Below are 20,276 nucleotides of genomic sequence, written 5' to 3' on the forward strand. Positions count from 1 at the left end.
CATGATACAGCAGCTCTAGTATAACTTTTGAAAAAGGGAAAAAAAAATGTTATTCCTCGATATTTTGACAATAATTTTTAAACTTTGGGGAGACAATATTTTGGTTTATTTATTCAGTTTGTTTGTTTTAGCTAATTCTAAGATGTATGAAAAGAAGTATCACTGTACTCTGTACTCAAATTAGTGTGATGTAAATCAATCTAGGCACAATAACTTTGGTGTTGCTTTCAATCATGGAGTTGCGAGCAGTCACATAAACAGAATTGTGTAATTGTTTATATCGTCCGCTCTTTTGAAAGAATTTTAAAGTCATGGGTGTTAAATTACTTTTAGTCGTAGAGTTACAAATAATCACATAAGGAAAATATAATTTTCTAATATTTAAGATATTTAGTTAATTAAATTATTAACCATTAAACATTTCCTTATTTGAATAGGTAAAAACTTTTTACAATTAATAATTTAACATCAATTAAGATTTCATTAATATAATTTTTTTTTCTAACATTTAGAAATACGAGCCCGTTTGGCTTAGCTAGCTAATAAGTATTATGTTGAAAAACTCTTTCAAGTGTTAAAGCTGATTTAATAAATAAGTAATTATGTGTTTGGATAAAAGAGTTGAAAAACTGATAATAAGCTGTTGAAATGTTTAGTAATAAAGTTTTTATAAATACTTTTTTCTATTAAAATGATTTAAATGCCTTTAAAGTTATATCCGCTAATAAGGACGCGATTTTTGCTAAATTTACATTCCAAATTAATTGAAATATAAAATTATTTATGTCTAATTTATTTTAATACAAAATTAATTATAAAATATTACTTTCGATGAAAAGTAGTTATTTTATGATAAACGAAAATATAATCGACATTATTTCTTAAACACAACACAAACGACTTTTAAAACGTAAAGAAGATGAAGGGTGATTTACCAAAGGGAAAACTTAACAATCATAAATTCAATAGCACAAAGAGATAGGAAAAAAGACCAAATTTAGTTTCTTGGTTAAACAAAAAGACCAAAGTTAACTAAATATCGTTTATAAAGAGATGTGGGGTAAGATACGGCGTAGCATATTGGATCTCATATAATAAAATATGTACTCTTATAAATATTGTGCAAGTAATTTAACTAAACTCATCATCCTTGCATTCCTGAAGATACCAAATTTAGCTATTGCGCCAATGTAATAACATTTTTCATCATTTAATTAAATATTGCATTTATTTTAACCCAAATTACTATTTTCAATTTATTTTTGTACATCTTTTTGTTCATCAACGCAAAACTAGTGTTAATGAAAACAAATGAGCCGTTATAGACCCTTAATATAATTGGCGGCAGTAAGCAGCTAATACTTAATGTAATTTTTTAAAGTATAGTAATTAAATAATTAGAACCGCCAAGCAAAGGGGAGTAAAATGGTCTAAACAAGAAGATAGTAGATTGTATATAAGGAGGGGAAATCAAAATTGTAGTTCTAGGTTTTGTTTTGAGACCATGCAGGTACATGTACAAAAGAAAGGCAAAGGCAAACAGAGTCCGGGGCCAAAATGGCTTGTTTTTGGAGCTAATAGCCCAAAATAGGATGCGTTTTTTTTTTTAATACCAAAATGGGTATTTCGTTGGATAACTAACGAAATACCCACAATCAATACTGTTCCGGTCCGGTCTGGATTGTTGCATTTCGCTACACTTGTAGCGAAATGTAACAGATAATTTTTTTTTTTTTTGTATTTCGGTGGTATTCCAACGAAATAGGATTTTTTTTTTTTTTGTATTTCGTTTATCCTATTTCGTTCATATACCAACGAAATACAAAAAAAAAAAAAAAATTATATTTTCCTATTTCGTTTTTATATAAACGAAATAAAAAAAAAATATTTTCCTATTTCATTTTTTTATAAACGAAATACCAAAAAAAAAAAAATTATCCTATTTCGTTCATATACCAACGAAATACAAAAAAAAAAAATTATATTTTCCTATTTCGTTTTTTTTATAAACGAAATACAAAAAAAAAAAAAATCCTATTTCGTTGGAATACAAACGAAATGCCAAAAAAAAAAAAAAAAAAATTATTTGTTACATTTCGCTACAAGTGTAGCGAAATGCAACAATCCAGACCGGACCGGAACAATATTGATTGTGGGTATTTCGTTGGTTATCCAACGAAATACCCATTTTGGTATTAAAAAAAAAACGCATCCTATTTTGGGCTATTAGCTCCAAAACAAGCCATTTTGGCTCCGGACTCAAATATAACAAGTTGTGTTTTCTTTAACAACTTAATTTTGCTTATGGGTGATATCATAGGTTCAAGCATATGTTTTGATAGCCTAAAATCCCCGATCAAATTAACTTACGAGTATGAAAAGGAACTAGTGAGAAACGTATTGTGCAACTTAAAATCAACAAGAGGATTTTTATTTACAAAATCATATTCAAACACTAAAAGAAAAGATCTCAACTCCCAAGCAGAACAACTATCACATGCCTATACATTCAATAGCATCTGTGATGGCTACCATCATTGTACAACTCATCCTCTGCCATTTCCCATTGAATTTCATCCAACAACCATCCTTCATCAGGATCAAGTCCTAAAAATGAAGAAATTTCCTACTACGGAACGCTTTTAGCTTTAGTGAACTTAGGATCAAGTCCTAAAAATGAAGAAATTCCTAGTACGGAACGCTTTTAGCTTTAGTGACCTCTATCGGTGACGTAACTCGTCTTTTGCCATTTCCCATTGAAAAATTCATCCAACAACAATCCTCCATCGGGATCAAATCCTAAGAATTGAGAAACTCCAAGTATGGAGCACTTCCCATTTTAGTGATCTAATACCGGCAACAAAACTTATCCTTTGCCATTTTCCCAATGAAATTCATCCAACAACTAACCTCCGATCCACCGGGATCAGAAACTTTTAGTAAGGAGCGATTCCCTTTTTAGTGAACTCGGAAGTCACAATTTTCCTATTGAAATTCATCCAACAACCATCCTCCATCGGCTCAAGTCCTAAGAATGAAGAAACTCAAAGTATAGAGCACTTCTCGCTTTTTAAACTCTATGCAGCATGAATCCAGATTAATCGAGCTAGTTAGTTTTGAATAAAAATGCAAAACAAAAACTAAAAAAAATAAAAGAAGACAAAAACAACCATCCACCATCTTTTCCCTTCAAGACCCATCATTGTACCATGAAACTACAATATCTTTCATCCCAAATTTCAACTCTTCCCATTGATAATCCTCAAATTCTAATCCTCCATTAATAACCTTAATCTCCACTAACAACAACTCCATTGCCACCTCCAAAATCTCCACCATTAAAACTACTCTTCCTTTAACCAATCCAATACCCCTACCTTTCCCTCTTTCCACTTTATACCCTCCATTTTCTCCAATTTTCATCAACTTCTCTTCAACATCACCAATTCGAGCACTCGTCGTAAACTTCATCTCTTTCTTACTCAATCCAATTTCAAACAACCCTGTTAAATCCAACCCCGATGACATTGATATTATGTCAAACGCATTTACTCTGCCCAATGTTCTACAATCTTTTTCAAATAAACATTCACCTACTTGCACCTGATGATGACTCGAATGTCCCATTTTCGTCGCGGATTTCTTGAACCAAGAAAGCTTCATTAGTTGCTCTATGCTTAATCTAGTATTCGGGTTAGGATCAAGCAGCTTGTTTATTACATTCCGAGCTGGTTTTGAAACCCAATCAGGAAACTGAAATACGCGACGGTGCATTGCGCGGTACATGTCTGGTATATTTCCATCATCAAAAGGAAGTGATCCAGAGAGAAATGCAAATAAGATTACTCCACAAGACCAAGAATCAGCCTTTTTACCATCATACCCTTTTCTGTATGCTACTTCAGGAGCAGTATAAGCTGGTGTACCACAAGCTGTATGAAGTAGGCCGTTCTTTTGTTGTTCAGGCAAGGCAGAGAGACCGAAATCTGAGATTTTAAGGTTGTTGTTTTCGTCAAGAAGAATGTTTTGTGGTTTCATATCGCGATGAGTAACGCCATTTTGATGGCAAAAATGGAGTGCAGAGACTAATTGGTGGAAGTAAAAACGCGCGGTTGAATCAGAAAACCGCCCTCTACGGTTTAACTTGGTGTGGAGATCGCCACCAGTGGCGAGCTCCATCACGAGGTATATTTTGGTTTTTGTAGCCATTACTTCGATCAATTGGATAATGTTCTGATGATTGAGACGACACATAGCGGATATTTCACGTATGATACGTGGCTCCATTGAGGCATCCGTAATGGTGGTTTTCTTGTCAATAACTTTGATCGCGATATTGGTGTTGTCGTCTAAACAGAGGCCGTGGTAGACTTTAGCGAAGCTACCACGGCCTAAAAGACGGCCAAGTTTGTACTTGCCAAGAATTATGGTTCCGGTTCCACTACCGTTGGAGCTAGTGGTTCGTCTTATTTTCGCGGTGGAGGAGGGTGGTTGGGTGCATTTCGGGTCCATGCCTACGATGAGGGGTGGGGAGGGGTGGGGTGGGGTGGGGGGTTGGTGGGCAAGAACAGGGCTGTCAAATGAGGAGGTATTTAGGTTGGTTTTATAGGAGATCAGTTTGAGTGGAGGCTTCACTGGATCTAAGCTGTTTTACTTGAGTGATTTGAAAAACTGGGATACTTTTGCATGGAAAAAATTGGTACAACTTCATGTTATATTCAACTTTTTGTGAGTGTCATGATTTTAAAGTTACAAACAAAAAATATTGTAGCATACAAGTTAAGTTACGACAAGTAAGTATGATTTTATATTATATTCAACCTCTAGTGCCTGAAGGATTAGTCATGAATCATACAGAATAGTCACAAGTTCTCTATAGACTAAGATTATAGCTTGTTCCGTAAAACTTGTAATATTTCGGCTTATATTACAAGAGCACATATGTTATTTGACTTGCTTGTAAATACAAACATGCCTATATTTGGCTATTAACAATACAATGTGAATAATAGAAACCATTAAGCATACGAAGATATGTTTGGCTAGCTTATAAGCTTATCAATCTAGTTTATAGACACCTTTTAATTTATCTATCCGTTTGACAGATACAAAAAAGTATTTATAAGTACTTGATCAAACTAGCTTATAGAAACTTTTTAACTTTTATTCGCCTTTGAGTAAAGTATTTATAAGCTAAGTGCTTATATACCAAAATCAATCAAATGTTATAATTTGGTCACCCTCTCTTTATTACTTTTCAGTTTATAAATATTTGTTGTTTGACCAAGCCTTTTAATATTTTATCCCTAGTATTTTCTTAAGTTTCCAAGATAATATTCCTAAAACATGACTCTTAATTATCTAGATATTTTATTTCTGTCATTTTGTCTTCTTCTTTTTCTGTAAAAATATTTTTAAATTTATTTTTCTTGTAAATACTTTTTACCAAATTAGCTACTATTTTTTTTTTTTTATCACTTTCAACACTTTTATTATAACACGTAACCACCTATTTGTAAAATCAATTTCAAAACTTAAAAGTATTTTTTTAACATTTGAGACTTATCAGCTAGCAGCTAAACAGGCTCTAAGAAATAGTAGGGACTTCTTTTATTTCCACTATAAATTGGCTTATTTGAAGGGTAGCTATTAAATAGAAAGTAATTAATGCTCAACAAGGGACAAAATATTTAGCAACATTAGGCTTTCAATTCATATTGGAACAACTTGTCATTTCTTATGTCCAAATCCATGTTGCCTTTACAAAAGATAGACATCTTTAAATAAAAAGATTGAACTATTTATTATCAATAATAAATAGAGCACATGATGCTTAAATTTTCAATTATCTTTTGATTACTTTAACTTGAAATCTCATATATATCTTCTTATGGATTATGCACTTCTTTTTTTCCAAACATTTGTCCTACAGTTGCATTACTGATTACTGCATATACAAATCGTCTCCACTTCCATAGTAAATTGAATAATTAAACAATTAAAGTTCTTCGATAGATATTTTTCTAGATTCTTTAAAATCTGTCACTTTCCCTTTTTTAATGAAATCTATCACCAGCTTTCATATACTTTAAAGTTCAGGTATAAACAATTTGCTACACAGGAAGTTGATGACAGATAAGAAAATGCGAAGTATCCTTTAATTTAGGCCCTTTCTTTATAGTCATCAGCTATTCGCTATCTACTGACTCGACTAATTCACACTCACATTGTATAAGACATATTAAAATGAGGAAGTGCACCTTATTAACAATTTCTCCATTCTCAGATATGAACTTGAAACCTCTTGTTAAAAATCAAAGATGTTAGTTATCTCACCACATCCCGGATGATTCCTTTAGCCCCCTTTTTTATAGTCAATTCTTATTGTCTAGAATAAATGTATGGACAATGACATTCTTTTTCTTTTTTTTTTCTTTTTTTAATTAAAAAATTCCTCTCCTTTTCTTAGCTTGATACCTACTTTAGAACCATATCCGCTATTCGGTGCTTATTGACTCGACTAATTCAAATTTATTTTGTATAGGAGCATTAAAAGGAGAAAATGCTCCCTACTAAAGTTTCTTCCTTCTAAGAGCACGAACCCGAGACTTTTATTTAAGTATCAAGGATCTCATTTATCTCGCCATAGTCCGGAGTGATTCCTTTAGATCTTTATCAAGTAGTGACAAATAGACATGCACCAACTTTTGCATGCAACTTCAAAAGATATTTATTACTTTAATTAGCACTATATGGAAGCTTCCATATTAGCTTCATAGGGCAACTTGCTTTTTAGTAATGGTCAAAAATCTTAAGAGAAACGCTGTTGCTTTTAAAGAGTCGTTGTGGGACTTGCCTGTTTCCTTTTTTTACTTTATTAGTCACAAGATGCATGCCATATTTTTCCCTTTTTATTAGATTTAAAATAAATTTATTGATATCTACTCAATGATTTTTTTAACACATATATAAAATATAAGCTAAAATTACTGAATTCTATCAACTTTGTAATTAATGTTATAGATCCGCCTGTTTGGAGTAAAATTGATCTTTCCTTTTTGCCGAAAAATTATGTTGTGCATATACGTAAAAACTATATAGTGTATAACTGATCCAAGAAATCGTAGTGTGCATATTGTAAAAGAAATTTGGTCATGTGCAATACACACACGCACTTCCTATTGTTATGTTGGAAAATTGCGCATCGAGTGTCTTGGATTCAGTATAGGAGCAGAAGCATGTAAGTTAGTACTAATCAAATGAAAAAAAAAAACTCAATTGATAGAGTCGTTAGATATGAAGGAAGCATCTTATCTCACTCCCACTATTCCTATAGATATTTTTTACTTGATGCATATAAGATAGAGCAACTTTTGGTGCCTCTGAAGAGTCACCATTATATATGTCAATTATATTAAAACGGAGTGTTAACTATTGTCTTTGTCTAATTGTCTTCATTAAGGTTGTTTAAGTCGCACCTAATCCAATAGTTATCTAAAGAACATATTCTTGACATTGACAAGAAATCTAATTCCGTTTGTTTATTGGCCTAAATGGCCACTCTCCTTCCATGAATTAGCCTACGTGTTTTTTAGTGTTCAAAGAAGAAATCCTGAAAACGAAATATCCTGTGCAAAATTTATTTTGTTTATCAACGACATGCTTAAGTTTATTTATTAGGATATTACTTTTTTGAAAATTGAATTATTAGTTTCATCCTTTGTAGAGAAGTAGTCACGGGCGAGAAATTAGCATAATTAACTCGATTTCTCCTGATAACAGAGCGAGCCTAAAGAGAGAAGTTTCAAATTTTTAAATGCCTGAGACATCTATATAAAAAAGAATTAACGACGGACAAATTTTGTAAATAGCAAAATCCTTCGCTAAATTGGATCAGCGATAGATTATTAAAAAAAAAAAATTGTTAGCTACAAGCGATTTCGAGATAGATTAGCGACAAAGCTCGTAGCTAATTTCAGTTTGTCTTGTAGTGAATTTAAAGGTTCCTGTTCTCTAACATTATACTCTAATAAAAATGTTCAGATCTTGCGTCTTCTTTTGCTTAACACCTCCCACTCACACCCATCTATATGCAACTTCTACGCGTTTATTGGCCACTTTTCGCCCCTATTTTTGAAAAATAATCACTGTAATGGAGTTTCATATTTCATAGGAAATTCCATGAGAATATCGTGGAGTTATACTTGTGGATTGAAAAATTCATACCATAACTTTTCAATTACAGGAGCTGAAAATGATTATTTTGTAAATGTTACCCATATACTTATTTTTGCGCGGATTTCCATTCATATGGACTGGTCTTTAATTTTTACCCCTCAAATCGCTGGCCTTTAATTTTTGCCCAGCTTCTCATTTAATCATAGCCCAAGCCGATTAATTTAATTCGGATTCAAGTAACATATATATATATATATATATATATATATATATACACACACACACACACTAGTCTCTATAAACTTGCAGTTGCACGTTATTCCCAATCAATTTTATTCATAATAAAAAAATATTAGATAACATTATTTGTCATTATATACATTTATTTTATAAGTTACAAAAATGTAGATAATAAAACATAATCTTTTCTAATTATTGATAAACTCAGTTTAGCATGAAAAAAAGAAAGAATTTAAATTAGATTTTCTTAATGACATTCTTTGTGCATGGTTCATTTGTGTTAGATATTTGCGAGCTAGTCTCCTCATGAAGTGTCCAAATATTGTTCAGTATTGACAAAGTATTCTACGACAATAAGAACAATATTTGTTATTTTGAAAGTAAAATAATATTATTAGTTATGATAAATATGAATTTATTTTCGTATATCTAAGTAAATCTCCCAAAAAAATTATTGTTTGCTTCTGTCATAGCAATTGAAGACCATGTTTATAAGTTATTATTATTTTGCAATCAAATTACGTTTATTTAAGTTCATGAGGTTTAGATTATAAGTATGTTATCTAGCTATATTTCACCTAATAATTTTCAAAGCGGTATATGTTTACCAACACAACTTCTACAAATTTTAACTAAATAAGATTTGACTATTTAGACTTTGTGTTTACAACAATAACAGGCTACGTTTGTGGCCTCTTTTCAGTGACAATTCTTCCCTTTCTAGTAAAAGTTAAATTAAATTTAATAGTTTAGTGGTACAATGATTTGTACATATTATTTGTTGCAGTAATACTATACGAAAGAAAAAAAATTTAATTAGCCTCAACATATACACTTAAATATAAGTATTTTATGTAGGGGTGTTCACGGTTTGGTTAAAAACTGATCCAAACCGAAAATAAAAACCAAACCGATATTTACTTTGGTTGGGTTAGGTTTGGTTTGGTTTAAATTTTTTTAAAACCAATAATATTTAGTTTGGTTTTGGTTTTACTAAAAGCAAACCGAAGAAAAACCGAACCAAACCGATAAATTTTATACATAATTTTTATAATTATATATATACAATATAATAATTTTTATAAATACTTTTAAATAATTTATATACTTTTTATTAAAAATTTCGGTTATCTCTAATAGGCTAATGAACTTTATACCTTAAGCCGATTTAAAAAAAAAAAAAGAAATTTCATGAATTCAAACTCATTTATTTAAATAAACAACTACATGAGATTTACCTCGATTTATTTTTTGTATTTCTTATAAACTTTATTCACTTAATTAAAATCATAAATCCTAAGACATTTTTTCCATAATGCAAGAAACTATAGCTACCACAATAAAAGGGTAATAACGGATTATAAGTTGGAAAAGGACAGAAAATTCTCTCCTAATTGTAGGAAAAAAACATGAAAGAGAGAAATACTGTTAATTTTCTTAAAAACCGAAATAACAACCCAAACCGAACAAAGCCCTCTACAACCAAACCGATGGATATGTATTATATTTGGTTTGGTTTGGTTTTAATCCAAAACCAACCCATGAACACCCTTATTTATGATTATAAAGGTATTTAGATTAAAAAAATAATCAATTAGAATAAAATGAATGCCGCTTTAAAAAATATACACACATTTTGAGTATGTATATATTATTAATTTAGAACCGTGTAACTTTAAAAAATTTAAGTCTAGAACTCCTAAGTTTGTAAAATAAGTAGATGGCTATATCAAATCAGAATTTTAAGCTTTACTTACATTTTCCTTATAAAAGATCGACACTGTCGGTTGGGTCATTACCGTCATTCTTGGCATGATACAATTACCGGAGATCAATGACTTTGATATTGCTCTGGGACAATCTGGATTTAAGCATCGTATGAATATGAAATTTTAAGTGAATTAATATTGGGTTAAGATTATATATATGTTCTTAGAGATATTTTTTGGATGGGAATGAAATACAAACAATAGAATGACTTTGAAGTAGGAGAATCTCATATTACGTGTCTAGTAGTGTTTTTGTCCAAGTGGAATTCGTATAATATTGGTTGACCTCAAAATTATAGTAGTTATTAAGTAAACTAATGAATGCACAATTTTATCCAACAAAGGTTACATGATTGAACTAATTTTAGCTTTTGAAGAATATAAAAGTCGTTTAATATTTGAAAAATATTTTGGTCAACCAACATGAATATTTTGGTCAACTAACATTTATATTCATGTTTTAAAATAATATATCTATATATACACACACATACATATACATATAATTGTTACTAGTTTAACATGTAAGGAATATAATTGTTTGGTTTAGAAATAAGCTGTAGGGACTAGTAATATCATGATTAGTAATCAGAGGTTATTCTCTATCAAGTGTTTCGTTCTTTATCCTGAGAATGAGATATATAGGGTTGAATTTAAATGTCTTATTTTTAAACTTAATAAATTTGAAAAGGTGTTGATGACCGATTTGAAAAAACGATAGAGGATACTTTTATCTTTTGGTATTTAATCCATTTGTTATTCCATATTATTATATTGGATACAAAATTATACACCAATTGTTATATCAAATTATAACCAGGATTAACTATGCAAAATTTAAAATACAAACCAAAGGGCCATATTATACCAAGAATATCTTTTGTTGATTTTTCACTGAGTTCTTGAAAATATTTGAGATTATTTACTACATATAAGTCGTTCAAAAAAAATAAATGAGCATTGAAATATCAAATTTTGAGTGTCGAATTCTGACATGTTACTAGCCACGTGCAAGTTTTGTCAACTCTGTAAGTAAGTTTCACGTAAGCATTTCTTGACTCACTTTTTATATCTTTCCCTCCCAACTAGTTATGACTTCATCCCTATCAAATGTGGTGCTAAATGGATAAGAGTTGAGTAAACTAGTAAAGAAAGAAAGGAATACGTGGATTTTCGTGTGGATTTAAATTCTTGGCTACCTCTCCAAACAGAAAAAGTCTTTTCACTATATTTGGCAAAAGGATGGTCACCTAAGTGCACCAAAACTAATAACCTCCTATCCACCTTTCCAAGTCCTAACTACGACTATCGCAAGCACATACCTTTTGCCATGGACCTATGGAGTTTTTTTTTTAAAAAAAATAAAAATAAAAAATTAAGATATAGTACGAAGTCTAAGAAGAGAGGTTCGAGAAAAGTGAAGGACGAAGCTGCCGCACGTGGGGAGGCCTCCCCAGGTGCGGTAGCTTGGAAGAGGAGGAAGCGCCAACCTTCACACGCTTAAGTAATAAATAATAATCGGATATATTCCAGTGCATAACGAATATAAAGTATGTAAGTGTATAATAGTGTACATAGAGCCCGTTTGGATTGGCTTATAAGTTGTTTTCAACTTTTTTGAGTGTTTGGTGGTACTAAATTTAAAAGTCATTTTATCTTAAAATAAAAGTGCTGACATATATATACATCTTAAGGAGAAATATTTACGAAACGTGACGATAGTTTTATATTTACAAAACATAACATTACAAATCCTATACAAAACATGCTTTATATTTAAAAAAAAATTATTTTTAAATTATTTTTTAAAAAAATATTTTTTTATTTTTTAAAAAAAATATATTTTTTTTTTTTTTTTTAAATTAATATTTTTTTTTTGCTCAAAAACTTATGTATGAAAGTTGTATGAAATGTGTATATCTCGCTCAAGACTTAAAAAGTTTGCTCAAAATTTAGTGTATGAAAAATGTATGAAATGTGTATATTTCGTTCAAGGCTTAAAAAATCCGCTCAAAATTGTGTGTATGAAAAAAATATGAAATTTGTATCTTGCTCATGTCTTAAAATTTCGCTCACATTTTCATGTATAAAGTTCATGTTAGATTTCTGTAAAATTAATACAACTACAACAACATTGTAACAATATTCAAGGCTTAAAGTTTTCGCTCAAAATTTTGTATATGAAAATTATATTAAAAATTTTGCTCACACATACACATTTCATACAACTTTCATACACAGAAATATGAGGTAATTTTTTAAGCCATTGAGCAAAAAAAAAAAAAATTAATATTTAAAAAAATATATATAAAAATTATTTTTTTTTAAAATAAAAATATTTTTTTTAAAAAAAATATCTTTTTATAAAAAATATATATATTTTCTGGAAAAAAAAATAAAAAAACGAAAAATATATGAAAATCCGTCATGTTTTGTAATATATCGTTATGTTTTGTAAATAAGGAAAACTATCGTTACGTTTCGTAAATATTTCTCCTTAACATGTATATATACGTAGTTTTCCCTAAAATAAACTCAAAAAAATAATTGGTCCTGTTTGACTTAGTTTATTTAAAGCAGCTTATAAGTTGAAAACAGCTTATAAGCCCAAAAAAATAAGTTGGGCTACCCCAACTTATTTTTTTCGGTTTTACTATAATTTCGCTTAAAATAAGCCCATCCAAACAGCTCATAATGATTATCGTGATTATACATACTGACTAAAATTTATTAAAAAAAATAAAGATTAGGATTATTTTTGTTGTCGACTTTGTTGAGTTGTTGTGTAGTATAAATATACCTTTTCGATTTAATAATCCAGTATTAACACCTACTAAATTGACTAATTTGAATTCGTATGGGTCGAATAAGCCTATTATGGGAGTTAAAATATTCGTACCAAGAAGTTCTTTATTCGTATGTAGGTTTTAAATCCAAATTAAATTTTTCATTAAGGGTGAAAAAATTCCCATCATCTTACGTACCACACTCATTGATGTGTGAGATATGGGATGACATATATGAACAAAAATTGAATTGCCAGTTGGGTGGTGATTGTTGGGGAGCTACTGATATGAGCATTTAAAACAAGAAATCATGCACAATTAGTTTGTTTGTTCAGCCAACTTTTGCCCCCTACTTTAAAACAAAAATAGAAGTAAATAAAAAAAATGCAGTTGACTTTCCTTGTATATTTGATGTGTGTCTAACAAAAAGTCAAAAACAAGAATTGAATTTAAAATGCTGACATCTTTTGAAGTTTGCTGGTCAAATTAAGACTGCTGACAAAAAAAAGTTCGTCATTTCCATATGTGTCATTTGAGTTTAGGTTCTTTTTAAAAAAAAAAATTATTACATAGGGGTAGGGAAGGGGAAATGCAAGAGGGGATTACAACGTGGGATTTGAACCCTCACCAACATGATGAAAGTTCAGATAGCCAATCAACTGAGCTACTAGATCTCTACTGAGTTTGGGTTCTTTAATTCATTTATGGGCGTTCTTTAAATACAAAGGCATGGATTTCTGAAAGATGTAATTTAATTATGAACTTTCTTCATATTTATTGTTGCTGTTAATGCGTGTTGCAAACTGGGATGGAGCTATACACACACATGATTTGAAAGCGGTTTGACTTTCTTTAGGAAAAAATTATATCTTGTATATAAATAAAAAAACATATATGAGAAGGAGAATTGAATTTTCTTGACCAAAAGGAAACTCCTAGAATAGTGATGAAAGTAGGCAATAATATGAGCAATACTCTTAACTTATATATCTTAAACTTCTTATCTAGGAAAGAATCTTAAATTAAACCCAAAACATTACTATAAAACAAAAATAAATGAGACATAAAAGCCAGCCACGTGTGATGCAATCTCAAACTCTAGCATGGCAAAGCTCAAAACTGAGGAAATGATCTCTGATGATCCTTTACATTTTACTAGAATAATGAATCACTCAATATAGAGCTTCTTTTTTCATTTACTGATGAATTCAATATGATATTTTATCCATTTTTTATGAAAAAGGTCATGTAACTTAAAGAATGTGTAATAGGTAATAAAATCGATCTGAAATAATCTCAACCAATTACAATTTGAATAGAAGAAATCAAGAAAATGAGCTCACAAAGTTTGCATGTGTTTAGCTTAACGGTTTCTTATTTTATCTCTTACAGACTTTTAACAATCATATAACTAAAATTACACTTGTAATGGGTCATATATTTGATTTCCCTGTAGAAAACAAAGAGATGATCTCCTATGCTCACTTACAACTGGGATAAAACAAAAAATGCTACAAAGATCTCGTGTGATTTATTTACCAATCTTTCATGTTATATTTTACTGAATCCCATGGAGATAATCATATAACTAAAAAGATATTATGCATGAATAATTGGGAGGAAAGAAAGGGCGATAGATGATAATAAGAAAGAGCGTGTCACGTAAGGGATGAGCTTAAAAAAGATGACATACCATGTAGTGGGCAATAACCCTCACCTCATGTAAGACAATTAAATGCACATTGTAGTACTGTTGAGGAATTGGAAACCGACTTTCCCTCACAAGCAGAGTCAGGCCAAATTTCAAATTACTAAATTAAAAAAAATATATATACACGAATTCTATACGTATAGTATTAGTACTATACGTATGAAGAAAGCTAGCATATTCGTCATAGAAAATCAATGCTCCAAACCAGATAGAGCTTCGTTTGGTAGGAGGTATTAGAAAAAAATAATGCTTGCATTAGCTTTGTGTATTACTAATACCTTATTTGGTACACTTTTTGAATCTATACATAACTAATACAAGTATTACTTATACACTCTATTTGATATTATCCTATGTATATCTTATACATAGCAAACCATGGTATCAGCAATGCAAGGGTTTTTAATACATGCATAAGCATGGCTAAAGTCATAATTGCCCCTGAAATATCTCAAAACCTTTTCCAATTATTAAGTTGGAGGGTATTTTTGTAAACAACTAATTTATGCAATGCATGTTATTTTAATACACAAAATCAAACATTGGATAAGAATAATCTCAGCATAACTAATACACCTTATTCAGTATTATTCTTATACACTCTACCAAACGACCCCGAATGTAATGAGTCATAAAACCGACCTTCCCTTGTAAGTAGAGTCGGTCAATTTTCAAAATACTAAATTAAAGAAAACCTTATGCACGATTACACGATATCTATACGTATAGCATTAGTACTATATTTTGTCCCAACTGGCAAGAATTAAATGCAACAGCAAAGCTAACAATTAAAAGTTCGTTGGGGTAGTTGCACCCGCCTACTGTTTAATGTTCATGCACCCTTTAAGTTGTCTTACAAATTCACCATTTTTTTCCCAACACATCTCAAACTCTATATTTTGTTCAATCTCTACATCAATTTTTTTCACTTGGGTATCTCAAAACATCAAGTTTTCTAACTTGGGTATCTCTTATTCATCTAAACAAAAGTTCTTTTCACTTAGCTATCTCTTATTTCATCTAAAAAGTCAGTTTTTTTTCATTTGTCTATCTCTTATTTCATCTAAAAATAAGTTCTTTTCACTTGGCTATATCTTATTTCATCAAGAAAAATCCAGAGAAAACCTCGCAATTTCTCTTATCATACTTTAACAATGGGGGATGAGAAAAACAAGAATCCAGTGAGCTCTGAGAATGCGAGAATTTCGGTTGAAGCAAAAATTCTTCCTAATTTTCTTCAATCAATTAGGCTCAAATATGTGAAACTTGGGTACCATTATTTAATCAGCAATGCTATATACCTGTTTTTAGTTCCTGTTTTGGGAGCTCTTTTAGTACATGTTATGACAATTTCTGTTGAGGACTTAGTACAATTATGGGATAAGTTAAAATTCAATCTTGTCACAGTAATTTTATGCTCAGCGTTAGTGGTTTTCTTGGGGACACTTTATTTCATGACAAGGCCTAGGAAAGTGTACTTAGTGGATTTTTCATGTTACAAACCTAAACCTGATCTTATGTGTACTAAGGAGCTTTTCATGGATAGATCAAAACAAGCCAGGAGTTTCACCGAGGAGAATTTGGCCTTCCAGAAAAAAATATTGGAGCGGTCAGGATTAGGACAAAAGACGTATTTCCCCGAGGCACTCGTAAGGGTCCCAGCGGAACCTAATATGGCCGAGGCGAGGAAGGAGGCTGAGCTGGTGATGTTTGGTGCCATCGACGAGCTATTGGCGAAAACCGGGGTGAAGGCTAAGGATATCGGGATACTTGTGGTGAATTGTAGCTTGTTTAATCCAACACCATCACTTTCTGCTATGATTGTTAACCATTACAAGCTGAGGGGAAATGTTATGAGCTATAATCTTGGTGGTATGGGTTGTAGTGCTGGACTCATTTCTATTGACCTTGCCAAACAACTATTGCAGGTTTGTTCCTTTCTGACTTATAGTATGTTTGGCTAAGCTTCTGAGAAGCCAGAAGTGTTTATTAAAGAATTGAGACGTTTGGCCAAACTTTTAAGAAAAAATTAGTGTTATCCTCTATATTATTATTAATGTTGGCTGTGTAAGGGCGTGTCTATTTTCTTTCTCTTAACTCAGAAGTTCTTTTTTTTTTTTTTTTAATAGAGAATGGGCGTGAGGTAATAATTCCATATTGATTCGAATTAATCCATACGCTCCCATTTTTAATAAGATTCCGAAGTATTTCCCCTATCATAGAAGGTGTGAAGCAGGCGGGGTCTTTAAAGAAAAAAAAAGCAAAGCAAGTTCCAGGGATGCGGGCAGAGGGGGGTTTCTCGATAGTCCAAATAGCAGAAGCTGTTTTTCATCAGCTGAAAAAATAATTTCTCTCCAGAATCACTTGTTGAAAGCTTGGCCAAGCATAAATTCTTTGCTCGAATATTGGCAGAAGTGCTTTTCAAATTGATTAGTCAGATACAAACGGTTACTTTCCAAAAATACATTTCCAAAAAGCGCTTCTAACAAAAAACACTTTCAAAAGAAGCAATCATTTATTACTCTCTATCCAAATTTACCCTTTTACTGCTTCCATCAGTGAAGTGTTCATTAAGTTTGACCATTTTTACTGCTTCAATCTGTGAAGTGCTCATTAAGTTGATGTTTAAGGAGAGATAAAGGATAGTTTAGACAAATACTCTTATGATTATGGTCATTAATTGTCTTTCTTTAGGTGTAAGAAAACCTTAAAAGACGGATAATATGGACACGAGATAGTAAAATACAGTGAAAATTGGTTTTCAAGTGGAGAGGACCACATAAATATCCAATGTCTACTAACTGCCAATTCTTGATGATTGTCCCACTTCTCAAAAAGTGTTTCATTAACTTTTTCCCACGTGGGAAAGTGGGAGAAGAACAGCAAACATTAATTGTATGCAAATTATGGAACTTTACACAGAACTTATTTATTTATATCAAATATTAAATTTTCCAATACTAACTGTTTCATTTTATCAATGTTGTTGTATCAGGTGAATCCTAATTCATATGCACTTGTAGTGAGTATGGAAAACATAACACTCAATTGGTACTTTGGCAACAATAGATCAATGCTTGTCTCAAATTGCATATTCAGGATGGGTGGTGCTGCAATTCTTCTGTCAAACAAATCATCAGACCGTCGTCGTTCCAAATACCAACTCATCCACACAGTACGTACACACAAGGGCGCGGATGACAGGAGCTACGGTTGTGTGTTCCAAGAGGAGGATGATAAGAAGAATGTCGGTGTTGCCCTATCGAAGGACCTAATGGCTGTTGCAGGGGAAGCACTAAAAACCAACATCACGACTCTCGGGCCATTAGTCCTTCCTATGTCCGAGCAACTCCTTTTCTTCGTGACATTAGTCGCGAGAAAAATCTTCAAGATGAAAATCAAGCCTTATATACCCGACTTCAAGCTGGCGTTTGAGCATTTCTGCATACACGCTGGTGGAAGGGCCGTGCTGGATGAGCTCGAGAAGAATCTCGAGCTCAGCCAGTGGCACATGGAGCCATCAAGAATGACGCTTTACAGGTTTGGAAACACATCAAGTAGTTCATTGTGGTATGAATTGGCTTATACTGAAGCTAAAGGGAGGATCAAGAAAGGAGACAGGACATGGCAAATTGCATTTGGCTCTGGATTTAAATGTAACAGTGCCGTGTGGAGCGCTCTAAGGACGATTAATCCTGCTAAAGAGAAGAATCCATGGATGGATGAGGTTCATGAATTCCCAGTTGAAGTGCCCAGAATTGTGACAATTGGTGATTCTTGAATATAATTTTAACTTTCCACACCAGCAAAAGAGCTATCTAGTATTATCATTCTTTGTACGTTACCTTAAAAAGAGTTTTTTTTTGTTTTTCCCAGTATCCAGAGACCTGCATTGAGGCTGTAATCCGAATTCTTCTTTGGGTAGTCCCACTTTGGGGGCAAAGGACTCCTAACAAATTCTCCGTCTTACCTGGTCGAACTCGAGACCTTAGTTAAGGATGGAGTAATACCAGCCACTACACCACAACCATTGTTGACACCTTAAAGAGTTCAGTGTATAATGTAAATTAATTATTTATAAAAGTGATGCTATCTCTTCTAATATTTTATTTTTTTTATGTCTATTTCCATATTTGAATCATGTGTCATTGGCATTCTTGTCAATATTTTCTTCTTTTTCAGTACGTAAATTCTTTATTAAGCCACAAATTCTGAAGTTTTGTTCAAACATGGCATCCTCAAGTATTTGGAGGACATGGGATTGAAACATATACTCCCTCTGTCTCATTTATGTGTATCCCTTTAAAATTATCTTTTTCTTATCTATACGTATATCTGGCCATGACGTCAAGAATGGATAAGAACATAGTTACAAAATTTTCATCATTGAAACATATATTCGTATGTTAGGAAAAATGACACGTTTTTCTTGTGAAAACTACTTAATCTCTGTAGCCCCAGTTTGCCTTAATGACATGATTTGTCGGAACCTACACATAAAAAAGTTCAGTTTTTATAAGGAAAGAGAAAATGAAAATTACACTTTCACTGCCACGCGTTTAAAAGGACATTTTTGATACTTTGTATATATTTGGCTTCAGAGGCAGATCCAAGATTTTGAACATGGATTTATATTCTAGGACAGCAACCTCAAGTGTTAGTAATTGCGTTCTAAATTTAATTTTTATAATATTTAATGGATTTCTCGCACATACGAGGTTCAAGCCAAAGCTACTGAATTCTGTTGAACCATCTATAAAGCCTACCTCCGCCCCTATTTGGCTTACATGTCAAAAGTCTTCTTTAATCTTGTAAATTTCATGTTCAATTAAATACCTTCACATAAAATAATACGAATATAATTTTTCATAAGATGAGGTTGTCCAACAATATCACTAGCTGTCTGTATATGTGATTTATGCTAACTTCAAAACTTTTTCGCTGTCGTTATTTTCATTTTAATATCTCTTTGATCTACTTGTCCGTATCTAACCTCTTTTGTCAAACTTTCTCTTGAACCGAGCGTCTTTCTGAAACAGCCTCTCTACCTTCCAAGGTAGAGATAAGGTCTGCGTACACTTTACCCTACCCAGACCCCACATTGTGGGATTCCACTGGGTGTGTTGCTGCTGCTGCTGCTGCTGCTAACTTTAGAACTTGTATTAAATTCTGAGTAATAAATGCATGAAAGGGTAGAGAAGATGAACATGCAAATAGCTGAGCAATGATGGAACCAGCTGTTTTGCGTGTTGAGATGAGAAGGAGAAACTGACAAGAAGGGGCCACATGGAGCTGGAAATAGCTACAGCAAGAACAGGTAGAGGGGCGGCCATAGTGTTTCGGCATAGGGTTCATCCAAACTCAGTATTTTCGATACACTATTTTTTAATGTGAAAAAGGGTTTAAAAATTCCAACAAATATCATATCCGAACCCTTTAATTTTTGAAGAGCAACGAGTTCAGTGTTTAGAAGACCGAACCCATCAGGTTAAAATCCTGGATTATCCGCCTCTTTCGGGTCAATGTTTCTCCGAAGGGACAGGTTGTACTAGTGCTTCAACGAAACTAGTATTTTCGACACCGAATATAGAT

General features: G+C 32.0%; 2 protein-coding genes across 3 annotated transcripts; one reads left to right on the forward strand and one right to left on the reverse strand.

The window, feature by feature from the left end:
* Nucleotides 1-2,400: 2,400 nt before the first annotated feature.
* On the reverse strand, nucleotides 2,401-4,661 carry LOC132044670 (CBL-interacting serine/threonine-protein kinase 7-like). The gene has a single exon (XM_059435175.1). It carries the CDS (start codon nucleotides 4,510-4,512, stop codon nucleotides 3,190-3,192), a length of 1,323 nt encoding a protein of 440 aa, XP_059291158.1. The 5' UTR covers nucleotides 4,513-4,661; the 3' UTR covers nucleotides 2,401-3,189.
* A 10,886-nt stretch (nucleotides 4,662-15,547) lies between these two features.
* Nucleotides 15,548-18,495, forward strand: LOC132044651 (3-ketoacyl-CoA synthase 11-like). 2 transcript variants are annotated; one of them, XM_059435156.1, is made up of 3 exons: nucleotides 15,548-15,673; nucleotides 15,717-16,612; nucleotides 17,680-18,495. In XM_059435156.1, exons 2-3 carry the CDS (start codon nucleotides 15,839-15,841, stop codon nucleotides 18,463-18,465), a joined length of 1,560 nt encoding a protein of 519 aa, XP_059291139.1. In that variant the 5' UTR covers nucleotides 15,548-15,673; nucleotides 15,717-15,838; the 3' UTR covers nucleotides 18,466-18,495. The 2 variants fall into 2 exon arrangements, with proteins under 2 accessions (XP_059291139.1, XP_059291140.1); XM_059435157.1 differs by having other exon boundaries at nucleotides 15,556-15,715; nucleotides 15,759-16,612.
* Nucleotides 18,496-20,276: the final 1,781 nt, after the last annotated feature.

This window comes from Lycium ferocissimum, unplaced genomic scaffold (genome assembly GCF_029784015.1).
Source record: "Lycium ferocissimum isolate CSIRO_LF1 unplaced genomic scaffold, AGI_CSIRO_Lferr_CH_V1 ctg51, whole genome shotgun sequence".
Classification (NCBI taxonomy): Eukaryota; Viridiplantae; Streptophyta; class Magnoliopsida; order Solanales; family Solanaceae; genus Lycium; species Lycium ferocissimum.